This window comes from Lepisma saccharinum, chromosome 4 (assembly GCF_977018435.1).
Source record: "Lepisma saccharinum chromosome 4, izLepSacc3.1, whole genome shotgun sequence".
In the NCBI taxonomy this organism is placed as follows: domain Eukaryota; kingdom Metazoa; phylum Arthropoda; class Insecta; order Zygentoma; family Lepismatidae; genus Lepisma; species Lepisma saccharinum.
This window is the reverse complement of record NC_139232.1, coordinates 99,722,615-99,737,645: the sequence shown is the minus strand read 5'-3', so window position 1 is coordinate 99,737,645 and position 15,031 is coordinate 99,722,615. Positions and strand designations below refer to the sequence as shown.

At 38.4% G+C, this 15,031-nt stretch overlaps 1 protein-coding gene across 1 annotated transcript in view; it reads left to right on the top strand.

Moving 5' to 3' along the window:
- Nucleotides 1–10,088: 10,088 nt before the first annotated feature.
- The window catches only part of Sgt1 (suppressor of G2 allele of skp1), a 31,653-nt gene continuing 26,710 nt past the window's right edge, over nucleotides 10,089–15,031 (top strand). Inside the window, exons 1-2 of the mRNA XM_083121794.1 lie at nucleotides 10,089–10,191; nucleotides 13,783–13,831. Coding sequence (XP_082977920.1) covers nucleotides 10,181–10,191; nucleotides 13,783–13,831 — 60 coding nt within the window. The 5' untranslated portion in view covers nucleotides 10,089–10,180. The remainder of the gene's footprint in view (nucleotides 10,192–13,782; nucleotides 13,832–15,031) is intronic.

Genomic DNA, 15,031 nt, shown 5'->3' with positions numbered 1-15,031 from the left:
AAGCAAGTATGGATTAAACTCGTATGACATGACAGCCCTTGGAAGGCTAGGATTTGATAACTTGAAGAAAACATGTGGGGTACACCTTCATCATTTCTTCTTTTGAGCAAATTTATTCCCTATTCTTTTCTTTTTCTTCTAAAACCTTTAATTTTGGCAAGTGTGTGTGTGTGTGTGAACCCCAAAGAACATTATGAAACATCTTGTATATGCTGACAGCATCCCATGATTATGAGCCCAGGTAAAAAAATACAATCCAAGAGATACTTGTACACAATGGTCCATTGCGTAATGATTGGTTATTCAATTGGAAGCTCCCCTTTGTCATGCATACCAATGGTTGTCAAAACTGGATGTATGAGAAAATAATTGTTGACAAGAAGGTGCTTACTATGGCTTGTGAATGGAATGCACCATGCTTGTCTAGATGAAACGCAAATATAATTTTTTAGTGAACATTTTATCTTCAAGGGGGAGGGGAGGGGGTCCAGTGATGTCGCCAGAGATTTTTCTTAGGGTGGGCTCAAGGGTGGATAAAATATTTGTAGCTCGGCTCTGGTTTGGCATTCAGAGCTAGGGCCAGCCTTAGGAATTTTTCATGGTGGAGCGATGTTTTATGAGGATGCCCCCCTCCCCCAATGATTGTTGTGCTCTACTGGAGCATTCTTTATCATGGCTTACATTTGTACCTATAATGCAATTATTACAAATATTTGGTATGCAATTGTTATTAGTGTTAGGAAAAAAATTGCATATAAATTTCCTGTTTTTTGTAAAAAAAAAAAAAACGAAAATAAAGGAAAGCACACTTTGATCAGTTAAAGAAAAGATCTATGCTTGTACACTTCTGTTCAGAACTCTCATTTGAGTTGAAGTCCAGCTTCGTAGTTGATCGTGTCTGGCAGTACAGCTGAAGTAAGTGTTCAGAATGTAGCACCACCTAGCAGTGTTGCTACTATCAAACATTTAACCTCATGCAGGGAATTTTGTGTGTCTCAGCCTCAAAGAAAATGGCTAACGCAAAGTTTGCAGCATTAATATTAATTAACTGAACTGCTCACATCTACGATCAAAGTAATATAAATGTGAAATATTCATGAAAGTAATTTTTTTTTAAAAAAATGAATTTTTGATGTTCGTGACGAAGTGGTTATCACAATGCGTTAGAATTCAAGGGTCCCGGGATCGAATTTGGCCTGAGCATGGGTGGTCTTTTTGAGTGTCTTCATTGTTGCGAGTAGCCTAAAATAGAAGAAAAGCAACACTAAATAAGGAAAAGAAAAAATGCAATTAGAATAAGCAAGGTGGAAAAAGTACTGTTGTAATTCCCAAAAATGATGCCAAAAAACCATTTTTTTATTTTGGAAAAAGTGTTTTCCTGGCCCGCGAGAAGGCTTAAAGAATATATCAACTCCTTTCCCATCCACTTTTGGCAAACAGAATCGCAAAGTCAGCAATGAATATGCGATGGGAAAAATAATAGAAATCCGAAAGCAAGAAGAGTTTATGTCACAGCCAGGGAGGCACATGAGAGGAGGTACCCGCCATCAGTCATCCAGGCTATCTGTTTGCATTCTTTATTTGAGTGTTTAATTCTTCATCTATTTTTCCATTACTATTGATTGTAACACATAGATACAGTGCGTTCAATTTAAAAGCGGTATGGAGCACAAATATACAATATACAAGTAAGATTCTTGAAGCAAATGTTGAAAATGATGACCTTGTTCTTGAATACACATGTTAACACGTTTTTCCATATTTCTTGCAACATTATGGAGGACATCTACAGTTATACTCCTAATTTCCTCAGTGATGTGGTGCCTCAGCTCTTCTAAGGTGCGTGGATTCTGCCTGTATACTTTTTGCTTCAAAACCCCCCCCACAAGAAGTAGTGCGGACTTGAAAGATCTGGGGATCTGGCGGGCCTCAGTCCCTTTGAAATAATCCTGTGTCCAAAGAAATCTCTTAACATAGGCATAGTCTCATAGGAAGTATGCGGAGTTGCGCCGTCCTGCTGAAACCAGCACCGACGTTCCTCTGGTTCCAACATTTTAACAAACTGCATTATAATGTTTTGGTAAATTTCACTATCTCTTGTGTTTTAAAAAAAAAATTGGCCCTACCACTCGCCGCCTGGATATGGCACACCAGACACCAACTTTCTCAAGGTGTAGGGGGAACTCCACGAAAAGATTTGGATTTTCAGAGCTCCATGTTCGATAATTTTGCGAAAACACATAACCATTCAAGGTGAAACCATGCTTCATCGGAAAACAACACGTAGTCCAACACAGTGATGTCATTCCCAATGAAGTCCTTCAACCATTGACAGTAGTGCACACGATTAGGGTAGTCAATTTGTTTTAATTCTTGAAAAACTTGAATTCGATATGGATATAATTTCAACATTTTCCTCACTGTTGTATGGCTGATCCTACGGACATTTGCATCTCCTGGCTTAGGTGTCGTAAAGGTTTGTGGGGAGATCTCGTCATTATTTCATTAACATAAGTCACTGCCTCTTGTGTTAGTACAGTCCTCCTACGTCGGTGTTTCACGTTACATACAGACCCTGTCTCACGGAATTTATTGACCATTTTCTGAATTGAAACTTACAGTCGGAGCACTCTTACCGAACATTTCCGTGAATATACTGCATCTTTTTTTGAATGAATTTGTTCTGAAATATTGTTCAACAATAAAGGCGCGTTCCTGAACACTAAATGGCACCGAAGAGGGCAATATCTCGCTCACTCAACTCAACGAAGAACAAACTCAACTCAGCAGTACAGTGGAACACATGCAACTGACAATGCATCCGCCCCCTCCCTCCCTTTCCCTCGTTTCCGCTACAATAAACTTTTCCTGTAACAATGGGCATAATGGAACGGACAGAACATAACGGACGACAACAACAAAAACAAGACTCAAATATACCTTATGTACTGCTTTTAAATTGAACGCACTGTACTTAAAACTTTGTATTTGTTTTAGCTCTGAATCTTCAAGGCTTATTATGCAGGATTTTTCTATTCTCCCTATCCTTAACACAGTTGTTTTATCTTCGTTCATTTTCATGTATTTCTTTGACATATTACCATTTATTATTTCTAAATTTCTTTGTAGGTTTGCTTGTGAATTTGCAAACAATACAATATCATCTGCATATAAAAGTTCAGATACAGTTACAGTTTTCAGTTTGCAATTTCCGACTTTGAATTTTCTCATCTTTGGTTTTATTTATTTCAGAACAGCATCCATCAGAATGATAAACAAATATGGGGATAAAATATCACCTTGTCTTACTTCTGTTGTTGTTATGAATTCCTCTGATCTGTTATTGCCAGTTCTGACATAGCATCTATTTGTTTTGTAGAAACTTTGTATTGCTTCTACTAATTTTTTGTTTACATTGTTTTTCTTTAGGGTTTTCCATAGCTCTTGCCATGGCAGCCTATCGAAAGCCTTTTCCAAGTCTATAAAGCATAGGTATAATTCTCTATTGTATTCTATAACTTTCTCTATTATTTGCCTTATTGTAAATATGTGATCCTAGTGGTTGCAGGACCTTGTAGTTGGTGGTGGGGCTTGCATGCTCTGATGATCCCCTATGCTATACCGGCGGTATAACTTGACAAGTTTAAAAACAAGATGCTGCAAATAGCTGTTGCGCATCTCACACCACATTTCCCCACTCCATTCTTCGCAGCGAGGTTGGTTTGCAGTGTTGCAACCTGGAGGGAGCAGAATGGTCTGAGGATTTTCAACGAAATTTGTATTTTCTTTTTCCTGGGCTGTTTTCTACCTGTCAGAGTACAGAAATTCAGCTCACCTTTTGCCAACGACTCCTTTCCTTCTTTTAAAACTTGGCCTCCATTCCTTGTAATCAAGGGGTGTCGGGTTTGATTCCCAGTGGAGGGACATAATGGTTCGGATCCCACTTTAAACTGTAGGTCCAGTCCCGATTAGCCTTACTGTGCATAACGTGGACTTAAAACAATAAATCAATCCAATCCAATTCTTTTAAAACTTGAGAAACCATCCATTTAGATAATACTGTGGCAGCGCTTGTGGACTCGACAACATTACTCTTAAGTTTATGTAACTCCTCCTGATTTCGCAAATATGTTGCAACATAGTAAACAATTTATCTGGCCTGTCCTCTAATGGGCTTTCCAGAGCAGATTGTGGATTTCGTTGGACCTGGCATGATTTGATTTTTGCATTTCTAAAATACGTAGCCAAGAGTAAAGAGCAAGAACATTTCAATGCTTTAAAAAAGAACACCGGCAAGCATGTTATCAGATTGCGTTCTTGTAGCGATTGTTGTACGATAAACAAAAGAACCCCCACCCCACTCGGCTTTAAAAAAAAACCAGGCCACTGCTCGATGTCGCATTCAGAAAATGAAGTCATTCGCCCAGTAGTTTATCTTCGTTATAAACCTTAACGTGCGTGCGTAATAGTACAGTTAATGATCCACGCACCACACCCATTTTCAAAGACCAGATTAAATCAAATGAACCACTGATAAACTGATATGAGCCAGCATCGTCAATCTACACAGTAAAAATTGTTTGTCATATTTGTTTTAGCTTAATTTTGCCGAGTTGCCACCACTCATACTCTCAAGGCCAGACTAATGCGTAGAAGAGTGGTGGGGAGGATGACATAATAGGAAGTGCTCCGCAGCGATCTGCGCATATCGGGACTTAACTTGTCAGGCTATTGCATAACTACTGGCAGGGTCTCCCATGCTGGGCAGGCTAGCAGGTAAAGAGCCAGACTAAGAAGCAACCTAACGGTCAACGGCTCCAAAGGCGGAAGAAGATGGATGGTCTTCTCAACGGCTGAGGAGGCAGAGGAACCTAGAGGAGTAATACCTCTATAAGAAACCTTTGTCCATCTGGCTCCGGATGGTAGCACCTTGTAAGCGCCCCTTGCCAGGGTTACGGTGAAGACCTCAACGACATCTCTGGTGGAGAAGGAGACCTTCAGAACGGCAGAGATGGCGGAAGAGGCAACCCATCCTCTTGGGAGAAGAGGGAAACCACTGCCTTGTGGAGAAGGGAAACTTCAAAGGCTAAGGGAGTAAACCCCGAAACAAAATCCTGGTCCCCCGGGTTGGGGGTTGGATTGAGAGACATTAACTCTACCTGTAAAACATAGAACAGAACAACTAAGCTATGCTCACTGCAAGCCCAGAGGCAGAAAGGAGGCAGCCCCTCCACTGGGCTAAAATGCTGTAGCCCAATCCCCTGCACATTTGAACCTACAATGATTAAAAGAAGAACAAGAAAGCAAGCCAGACAGATCACGATGACAAATTGGCGAGGATATGGCTCAGTGAATGTTGGAACATGGAATGTAAGGGGTCTAAATGGGAAAGAATGTGAATTAGTAAGAGAGAGAAACGAAACAAAATTGAAATACCTTGCAGTTACAGAAACAAAGAAGAAAGGTAATGGAATTGAAGAACTTGATGAAAACTTTCTTCTCTTCTACAGTGGAGTACCAAAACAAGAAAGAGCAAGATCAGGAGTGGCATGCATGATACATAAAGATAGAAAGGAAAATATCAAGGGATGGAAATTTATAAATGAGAGAATAATGACAGTAGAGACATTTTAGAGCAGAAAGAATTAACTCTAGTGATTGTATATGCCCCTAACGAGAATGAAACTTCAAACAATAAAGATCAGTTGAACAAGTGATAAATAACAATGGAGAGAGACTGTTGGAACTCTGCATAATAAATGATCTGATTATCACCAACACTATGTGTATACATAAAGACATACACAAATATACTAGGCCTCCCCGATGGCGCAGGGGTAGCGTCGTCGCCTTGTAAGCAAGGGGTCCCGGGTTCGATACCCGGTGGAGGACCAAGTGGTTCGGATCCTACTTTATACTGTAGGCCTAGTCCCGATTAGCCTTACTGTGCATAAAGTGGACTTAAAACACCAAATCAACCAACCAACAAATATACTACAGAAGAACCAAGTAGAAATGAAAAATATATAATAGGTTACATCATTGTGCGGAGAGAGATGAAAAAGTTCATAAGAGATGCAAGAGGTAAAAGAGGGCCAGAAGTAAACACTTTTCATAAACTTCTCATATGAGATATGACTAGGACTCGGAAGTCGAAAACCTATAAAAAGACCTAAAATATATAAAAAAAAAGGACCTAAAAACGGAAAAAAGGACGTATAAATGTGATCCAAATTAATTAATAACTTCAGTTTTAACCTCCCCAAAAAAATGAAAGAAGAACTACTAAATGAGCAAGTAGAAGATAGAGAAGAGGACTTAGAAAAACTCTGGAGTAAATGGAAAGGGGCAGCTGAACAAGTGTGTGGAACATCTAGAGTAGGAGGCAAGAAGAAGATAACAAATTGGTGGAATCCAGAAATAGATGCAGAGATAAAAGAAAAGAAAGAAAAACGGAAGAAATGCCTGTCAGTGGGTACTCTGGAGGCATTTGAAGAATATAGAAAGCAGAGAAGTAAAGTGAAAAAAGTGGTTCAAGGGGCAAAGAAAGAAATGTGGGAGCAATTTGGAAGAAATATGGAGCAAAATCGTAAAGAAAATTTAAAAAAACTTTTTTACAAAGTTTTGAAGAACATGAAGAAACAAAAAGATTGCCCTTTAAGTGAAAATGAAAGAAGAAAGGTACCAAATGAGGAGGAGTAGGAGAGAAGGCAGGTGAAGAACCAGATATCCTAGTTGTAGAACAATAAGTAATTACACGGGAAGATTTAAAGAAAGCTATTAGTACTAGAATTAAACTAGGAAACAGCTGGTAATGATGGCATTCCACCAGAAATGATCAAGTATGTGGGAAAGGAAGGAGAAGATCTGTTGCTCAGAATAATAAATGTGGCATGAAAGGAAAAGAAGATAGTGAAGGGTTGGGAAATATCAATACTAATACCAATATATAAGAAAGGAGATAACAGGGAATGTGGAAATCACAGAGGTATTTCACTACTCAGTGTGCCTGGCAAAATCTATTCAAGAATTTTGGAAACTAGACTAAGACAAGAACTAGAGGATAAATTAGAGGAGACACAAACTGTTAAAGTTAGCAACTGATATTTAGCGAAATTCTGTGTTAAGCCAATTTAAATGGTGTAAGTATTTTGAAATGTGGTCCCTTTTTTTTTGAGCTTGTATATGAATCTCATGCATTCATTCTGTAGTTTGTGTAGCTTATTAGATATGGAGCTGGTTGCATTGAAAGCAACTATGTCTCCATAGATTAATCATGATAATACTGGGCTTTTGCACATTTTTTTCTTAACCTCAATGCCTGCAATATTCTTTAAGTGGTACAAGGCTCGAAGAGATTTGTTGGCTTTCTTTATCTGCGTTGAGATATGATCTGACTATTCTATGTGGGAATCCATGACACAGCCTAGGTTATTAATGGTCTTTTCTAAAGTTAATGTGTAGTTATTCAATGTAGGGAGTATCATGTGATCTGTGCTTTCGCTTAGCTTTTTCACAATAAATTTGGATCCTATTATGATGAATTTCGACTTAGTTGGGTTTAATTTTAGGAGGTTAAATCGTGCCCAGTTACTAAAGCATCTAGGTCTTTTTGTAGCTGGGATATCGTACTTGAGTATTCTTTTACCCCTGTGTGTATGTAAATCTGAGTATCATCAGCATATTGGTGATCATGGGCGTCCGGAAGGGGGGGCAAGGGGGGGCCGTGGCCCCCCCCTGGAAAATGAAAGTCAACCAAAAAATATGTATTTCACACATATAAATTCATTTTAGCCACAATAATATGTGTTAATTATTGTATGAACACCATAAATTCAAATTTAAGCAATGTTTTTTAGGGAACAACACTATTTTTGGGAAAAATTTGTCTTCGTTTGCCCCCCCCCTGGAAAAAAATACCTTCCTTGCCCCTCCCTGGAAAAAATCCTGCGGACGTCCATGTTGGTGATACTGAGCATGTCAGAGACTTTTATGCAAGTCCATTACATAAATAAAGAAAAGAAGAGGTCCATGGATGCTCCTCTGGGGGACTCCATTACGAATGTTTAACCAGCCAGAAGAGCAGTTATTTTTGCCTCTGATTTTTACACACTGCTTTCTGCCAGAAAGTTACGATGCAAACCATTTGTGGGTAATATCAGTAACCCCATTGCTATGTAATTTAGCGAGTAGAACTTCATGGTTTACACAATCGAAGGCTTTTGAGAAATCAAGGCAAACAAGTAAGGTGATTTTGCTTTCATCGATAGCTTTTTGTGCATCATCAGCAATTTTCAGAATGGCTGTTGTGGTGCTGTGATTGGGCCGAAAGCCAGATTGATGCTTCGGAAAACTAGGTGTGGATATTAGGTGTGTGAATAGCTGTAATTCATCTCCTGTGCCACTTTTTTCCGCATCAATTTTGTCCTCATTATGGTGCTCAGTTGAATAATCGTACAGCAGAGGCGTCGCTTGCACAAGAACGATTAGTTGTTCTGGATCAAGCTCTATTTTTAACCTTGACTGCACTTGTCAAAGGATACAGTGATTAGTCACATCCAGGTGGTACGTTGAGAAGAAAGGATTCGCACATGCACAGAGCGTTTTGCTGCATTCTGCTCCTCCGAGACTAAATTCCTGGGAACTTCACTGTTTTGTCGCAACGTGACTCAAGTGTGTGCGGCTGGCCTTAATCCTAAGCCTTGTCTATCAAGAGAAAGTACCCCCCCCCCCCGAAAGGAATTCCTGGATACGTGATTGTTTCACTGTTACGCTAAATGTCAAAGTTGTTAGGTTAGGCTTATTGGGTTTAGTTTTGTTAGCATTTAGCATAAACGATACATTTACTGTGTATTTATTCAAAGGGAACAAAACCTAACCTAACATAACAACCTCTGATGACGTCAGAACACATGACGGCTGTTCGTAAACTCCAGCCAAGTCAGCCGAAGCTGGTTACATCTGTTCTTAAACTCAATCCAAGTACGGCTAGCTCCGCCCACTTCCGGCTCCCTGACGTCACGGTGACGTATCCGGCTTACTTGGCTCGTAAGATTCGTAAGCCATTCTCGATGCGACTGAGTTGGCTGACTGCAGACGAAAACTAGCAGAAAACACGACGCAGCAGCTTTCAATGGCCGGCAATCATTTATTTGATGCCTTCGTAAGTCAGACAAGCCAACTGAAGGAAAAGATGTAGTTAATATTATCTTATATTTTTTTTCCGTAGATGTTATATATGGGAAAAATATGCAAAAACTGGTATCCGAAGAAAAAAGAATAAAACAATAAAAAAAAGTTGTTTTTCATTTGAACTGCAATGAAATAATTATTTTTAAAGCTATTTCATTTACCATAATTCAACGTTATTAGTTTGTGTTAATACACGGTACACTAAACTAAATTCACCAAGCAATAAAATACTAGAAAATAATTATTTTTGATATGTAGCACGGCCGTGTATGTAGGCATACAGTTGATTCGGTTTTTTCGGTTATTTTTTGTGCCAATTTATAAAATTTGTCAAAATATTATATTAATTTCTATTGATAGCCGAGCTTTATATAAAGGTGAGATTTAGTGCCATTTACACCTAATACTACTTCCAAAAGAGAGTCAACTGCTTTTAAACATGCTCAAGATTCAAGCAGACGATCCACCACGCCATAATCCACGCTGTTCGTAAACTGCAGCGTTGAACAGCTTCGCTAGTGACGTCGACGTGACGTTTTCTATGACGTCTACGCAATCCACTCGTAAGACCTGGGCTGAGTTGGCTGGAGTTTACGAACAACAGTAAAGCTAAGGAAAGGAAGGGTATAGTTGATCACACACTTCCCGAACACCTTTCTTGGTAAAGCCCCGCCCTTCGTTTTCTGACGTACGGGAACTTTAAGTTCCTAGTTAGTTTTAGAGCTCATAGCATAAATATGCTGCAATTTTTCGTGGCTTTACAATGCTTGTATTATTTATGCTGAGAGATATAAACATAATCTTACAACGACAGAGATCCCTGCTCACGTCAGAAGACGAAGGGCGGGGTGTTTATGTATTTTGTGCTATAAGTGAAACCTCGTTGTCTGTGCGTTTTTCTTCCTTCAGTTGTCCACAATCTCCATGTTCGTTCTTATGTCATGAGTTCAGAATTTTCTTCTAGAAGGTATTGGAAAACCTGTGAACTATGAGTGTACCGTAAGTATTTATGATATTAATTATTTAGGTTCAATAATGTCTTATAGTGAACAATATTAGTAACGTTTCAATGTAATGATAAAACCTATTTTTTTATGAATGCAATATTTTTTGCCATTTTTGTTTGCACATGCTGCTTCGCTTTGTTACACTGCATTTCATTTTCCTTTTTTCTACACTATACTATCTGTTTTTTTTGGTAGGAATTAATATATTTTTGTGCGATATAGGATCAAATTCCACAGAAAAACAACAAAAAAGTGGGAGGAGAATAATTCGTAGGATTAAGGCATTAATATTGTTCGGAATTTCTCTTTCTCATTTGTGGCAAAGATATGTATCGTTCCAATTGCCATACAATTTCTGAAATGTTTTAAACAAATTCAACGTTTAAGAAAAACATGCCAAGAAGGCTTATTATATTAGAGCATTGTTTGGTACGGGATCTGTTAATAATCCACAATGGGTTGTTTCTGGTTAACTTGTTAAAATACTTGGTAAATTTCTCGTATCGGACAAACAGCTTAACTTTCCTAATTTTCTTTATTTCGATATTCGTACTTACGTATTCTGCATTGACGAACATTGCTGAAGGTGACATTTCGCTTATTTCACCGAACATAGCTATATTTGCGACATATCGAGTAATTTTTCTTGCTTGCTTCTTCTTGCTTCTTCCCTTCCGTAACACGGGAAATGGCCGTCACAGTTTCACCACCGTAGTCAATATGCAATGTTTCCACCTCACCTAGCGTAGAAAGTGCAAGATCGGCACAATTGCTCATTATTTACCGGTGAGGAGGAAAGTCGGAAACGTGTTTGGGAATGTAGTTGTGATCCATTTTAAGGCGAATGCATGTTGTTTTCTACTAAAATCTATTTCCGACGAGCTATTGCTGCTGCCGCCATTTGCTTTCTGCAGGAGAGCACAATACACTCTATTGCTGCTGCTAGAAGCCGATGTTGTCCGAATGTCGGAAACGTGTTCCGGAATGAAGTTTTGATCCATTTTAATGCAAATGCATGTTGTTTTCTACGAAAATCTATTTCCGAAGAGCTATTGCAGCTGCCGCTATTTGCTTTCTGCACGGGAGCACAATACACGCTATTGCTACTGCTAGAAGCCAATCTTGTCCGTATATGCTAAATGGAACGAAAGAAGTGCTAATGGAACCTAACCTAACAGGCCTAACCTAACCTAGTAAGCATACCTCGTCCCCGTGATGGTCCGTGGGGCTATCGTCAACTTTTGGCCCAAAAATTATGCCTACTAGGTTAGGTTAGGCCTGTTAGGTTAGGTTCCATTAGCACTTCTTTCGTTCAATTTAGCATATACAAAATAATGTATATTTCTTACATTAACGAGTAATTACTGTTGATCCTTATTTCCCAGAAACCATCCACGGGTAGCACCAAAAACCATTGACGTTAGCCCAAAAATTCACGATAGCCCCACGGACCATCACGGGGACGAGGTATGCCTACTAGGTTAGGTTAGGCCTGTTAGGTTAGGTTCCATTAGCACTTCTTTCGTTCAATTTAGCATATATGGACAAGATTGGCTTCTAGCAGTAGCAATAGCGTGTATTGTGCTCCCGTGCAGAAAGCAAATAGCGGCAGCTGCAATAGCTCCTTGGAAATAGATTTTCGTAGAAAACAACATGCATTCGCATTAAAATGGATCAAAACTTCATTCCCGAACACGTTTCCGACATTCGGACAACATCGGCTTCTAGCAGCAGCAATAGAGTGTATTGTGCTCTCCTGCAGAAAGCAAATGGCAGCAGCAGCAATAGCTCGTCGGAAATAGATTTTAGTAGAAAACAACATGCATTCGCATTAAAATGGATGAAAACTACATTCCCGAACACGTTTCCGACTTTCCTCCTCACCGGTAAATAATGAGCAATTTTCAACACGTTGATCACGTTCAAATTTAAACGTGTGACCAGTTACATAAACGCATGTTTGGAAACACTGGCCCGGATTACGTCATCACGCACAGGCTACATCCACCTGGAAGTAAATGGATGCAAGAGCTCTCGTGCAACGGTCACACATTTATATCGAAAAATAGATGATTTACCGTCAAAATTCAATGAACGATGCGAGAAAACACTTCCCCGAACTTCCAGAAGTATAAAGAAACTGCATTCGGTAAGTAATTTCTCCTGTAAATTTGATGAAATCCGTTTGTCCCTTACGAGAAATTTACCAAATACTTATTTCCGTTACTTGTTATACTCCGATATCGACTGTTCGGTAACACTGTTCAACTATTCCAACGTTGCCACTATTCACGCGGTAATTACTCTGGATTTCGAAATATCACATTTTATTGTGAACGCAACCACATACAGTGACATTAAGGACAACGTTCATAAACGGTGTGACGCTTTAAAAATGTAGCAAAATGTTACTTCAATTGTCTGTGAAGCATATAGGCTACAGATGCTAATAATTTAGATTTTATAATAGCCACAGTGACAACTGTTACTGATAAAGTAACTATATTTGCCTTAAAACAAAAGTATGAAAACAGAACAACAATCCCAATCTCAATTTCAACCTAGGAAATATGTGTTGCAAAGGAACAGAGATTGAACTTCATTGCCTAACGTGGCAACCATAGCAAATGAACAAAATGTAATTAACAGATATTTTACTGTTACAAGTATCAGGAACCGTCAACAACTACTGGGGGTGGATGGCAGGATTAGCACTTTACTAGAGATGTAGTTGCACCATGAACTTTTGTGGGTAACAGTTTCATAGATCGGAGTCACATTAAAATCTCATATTTTGTGTTTCGCATGGTTCGTACTTACCAATTGTGTATTGCGGAACATAGTTCAAGGTGCCATTATGCTTTTTACATGAAAACAAACACAATTTTTCACATTGTGGGTGTTTTTTTTTATTCCTTTCTTCGCTTCCGGAACACACAATATGGCGGGCACATCTTGACTCACATTGTGGGTATGCAGTGTTTCAACCTTCTTCACCGAAAAATATTTACTATTGTGTTGTCACCGGTGGAAATTATACATTATGCACGGGTAGCTGACGGATAGCCCCACAAACCATTCACCGATAGCCCCACGAACCATTTCCGATAAGGTTAGGTTAGGTTTGGTGAAGTTAGGCAAGCATAGTAAAAAAAAAAAAAAAAAAAGAGGTTGAAACACTGGCAGTGGCTTAAGTCATCAAACATACGCAGCATCCTGTTGTCGTAGGGCGAGCAAATGAAAGCAATGGCAATTGTGCATCAGTGAGATATTTATCTTGAAAAATACATGATTTCCCGGTCAAATATATTCCACGATGAAAGAAATTACCTCGACGAACGTTGTAAACCTTGGAGAAACTCATTTCCGTAAGTAGTTTCTTCTGTAAAATTGAAGAACTGTGTCTCCGATGTATGAAACTGTTACTGTTTTTGTGTTTTCTGAAAGTTTGCACTTTGTGAATATTGTTCCATGTACAATAGTTTTATGTATATGGTGTATTTATTCTGGTATGGTATTTCCATTAGTTTTAAAATTTATTAATGTTAAAAGTATAATACTATAAGGCTTTGTGTTCTTCCAGTGTGACTGGTGGTGAAAATCTAGATGAGGATTACAGGAAAAATGCACAGGTACTGTTATTTGTCAAACTTGAATGCAGAATTGATTTAATAGTTGTAATATTTGATGTATATATAGACATTTGAATTAATTTGCAATTAGTAGCATATATTTTAGTGTAACATTACATGGTTTATGTCACCAGATAAAGAAGTAAGGAAGCAATAGTGATGAAAAAAGATTGAATGAGGATGATTCTGTCAAAATGGAATATTTATACCACAGTTTTCTTCTTTATAGAGTATAAAAAAAAGATGGTAACAGTTCCAATTGTTTTATGATTTTCTAAATTCTCCTAGCAAGAATTTTGGCAATCTTGTCACACAAAATTTGAACCTTCCTTAAAGTAATGAGCACTGTTTGGATTTCCAAAAAAAGTTATTTATTTTGAAAAAAAATTAAAACTTACCTTCCACAAGCATGCACGCTTCCCATGGACAATGTATTTTCCATTGACAAGTGACTGTAAGTATCTTAGACCAGTGGGAATTAATGCAGAAATAAATTGGAACCTTAGCAGAATGCATTTAGGGACTTATATTATTTTAATGCTAAGAGAACCAAACCTGGCCTGCCTAACAAAATCTTAAGTAATCGCTAAAAGTCCAGAGTATGTGTTAACAGAAGGAAATCGATCTATGTTCAAATTGCATTCATAGCATGATGAAATCACAATAAAGCAAAAGGAACTTGGGCCACAAAGACTTTTGCGAAAGTGTAGAATAACATTTAAGCTTCATGAAATTTCATTATTGAGCCCAGTATAATTCTGGTAGCATCATGTAGACAGACTCGTTTAACATAAGTTCAGATTGCTTACTGCATTTTTGGCCAGGAGGTTTTTTCCCAGTGGTTACCTAAGTAGGTTAGGGGAATGAGATTTGGTGGTAACATTATAATAATCTCCTGGCCTGCCTAACCTAACTACAAAAGCATATGTTGAACAAAATCTTAAGTAATCGCTAAAACTCCAGAGTATGTGTTAACAGAAGTAAATCGGAAATCTTACTTATTGTTTATATTATTTATTCTTTAAAGTATGTTAGGGTTATTAAGTTTGATTGCGTGGCATTTGCACACTTTCTTTAATCCCTTGCATATTTACTCAACATTTTCAATGTCAAAACTTGGCAGGCATGATCACTTGCACAACTTTCTCTTCATGACTCAACAGCTCACAAGTTGTTATTATTTTCTGCATCTGTAATATG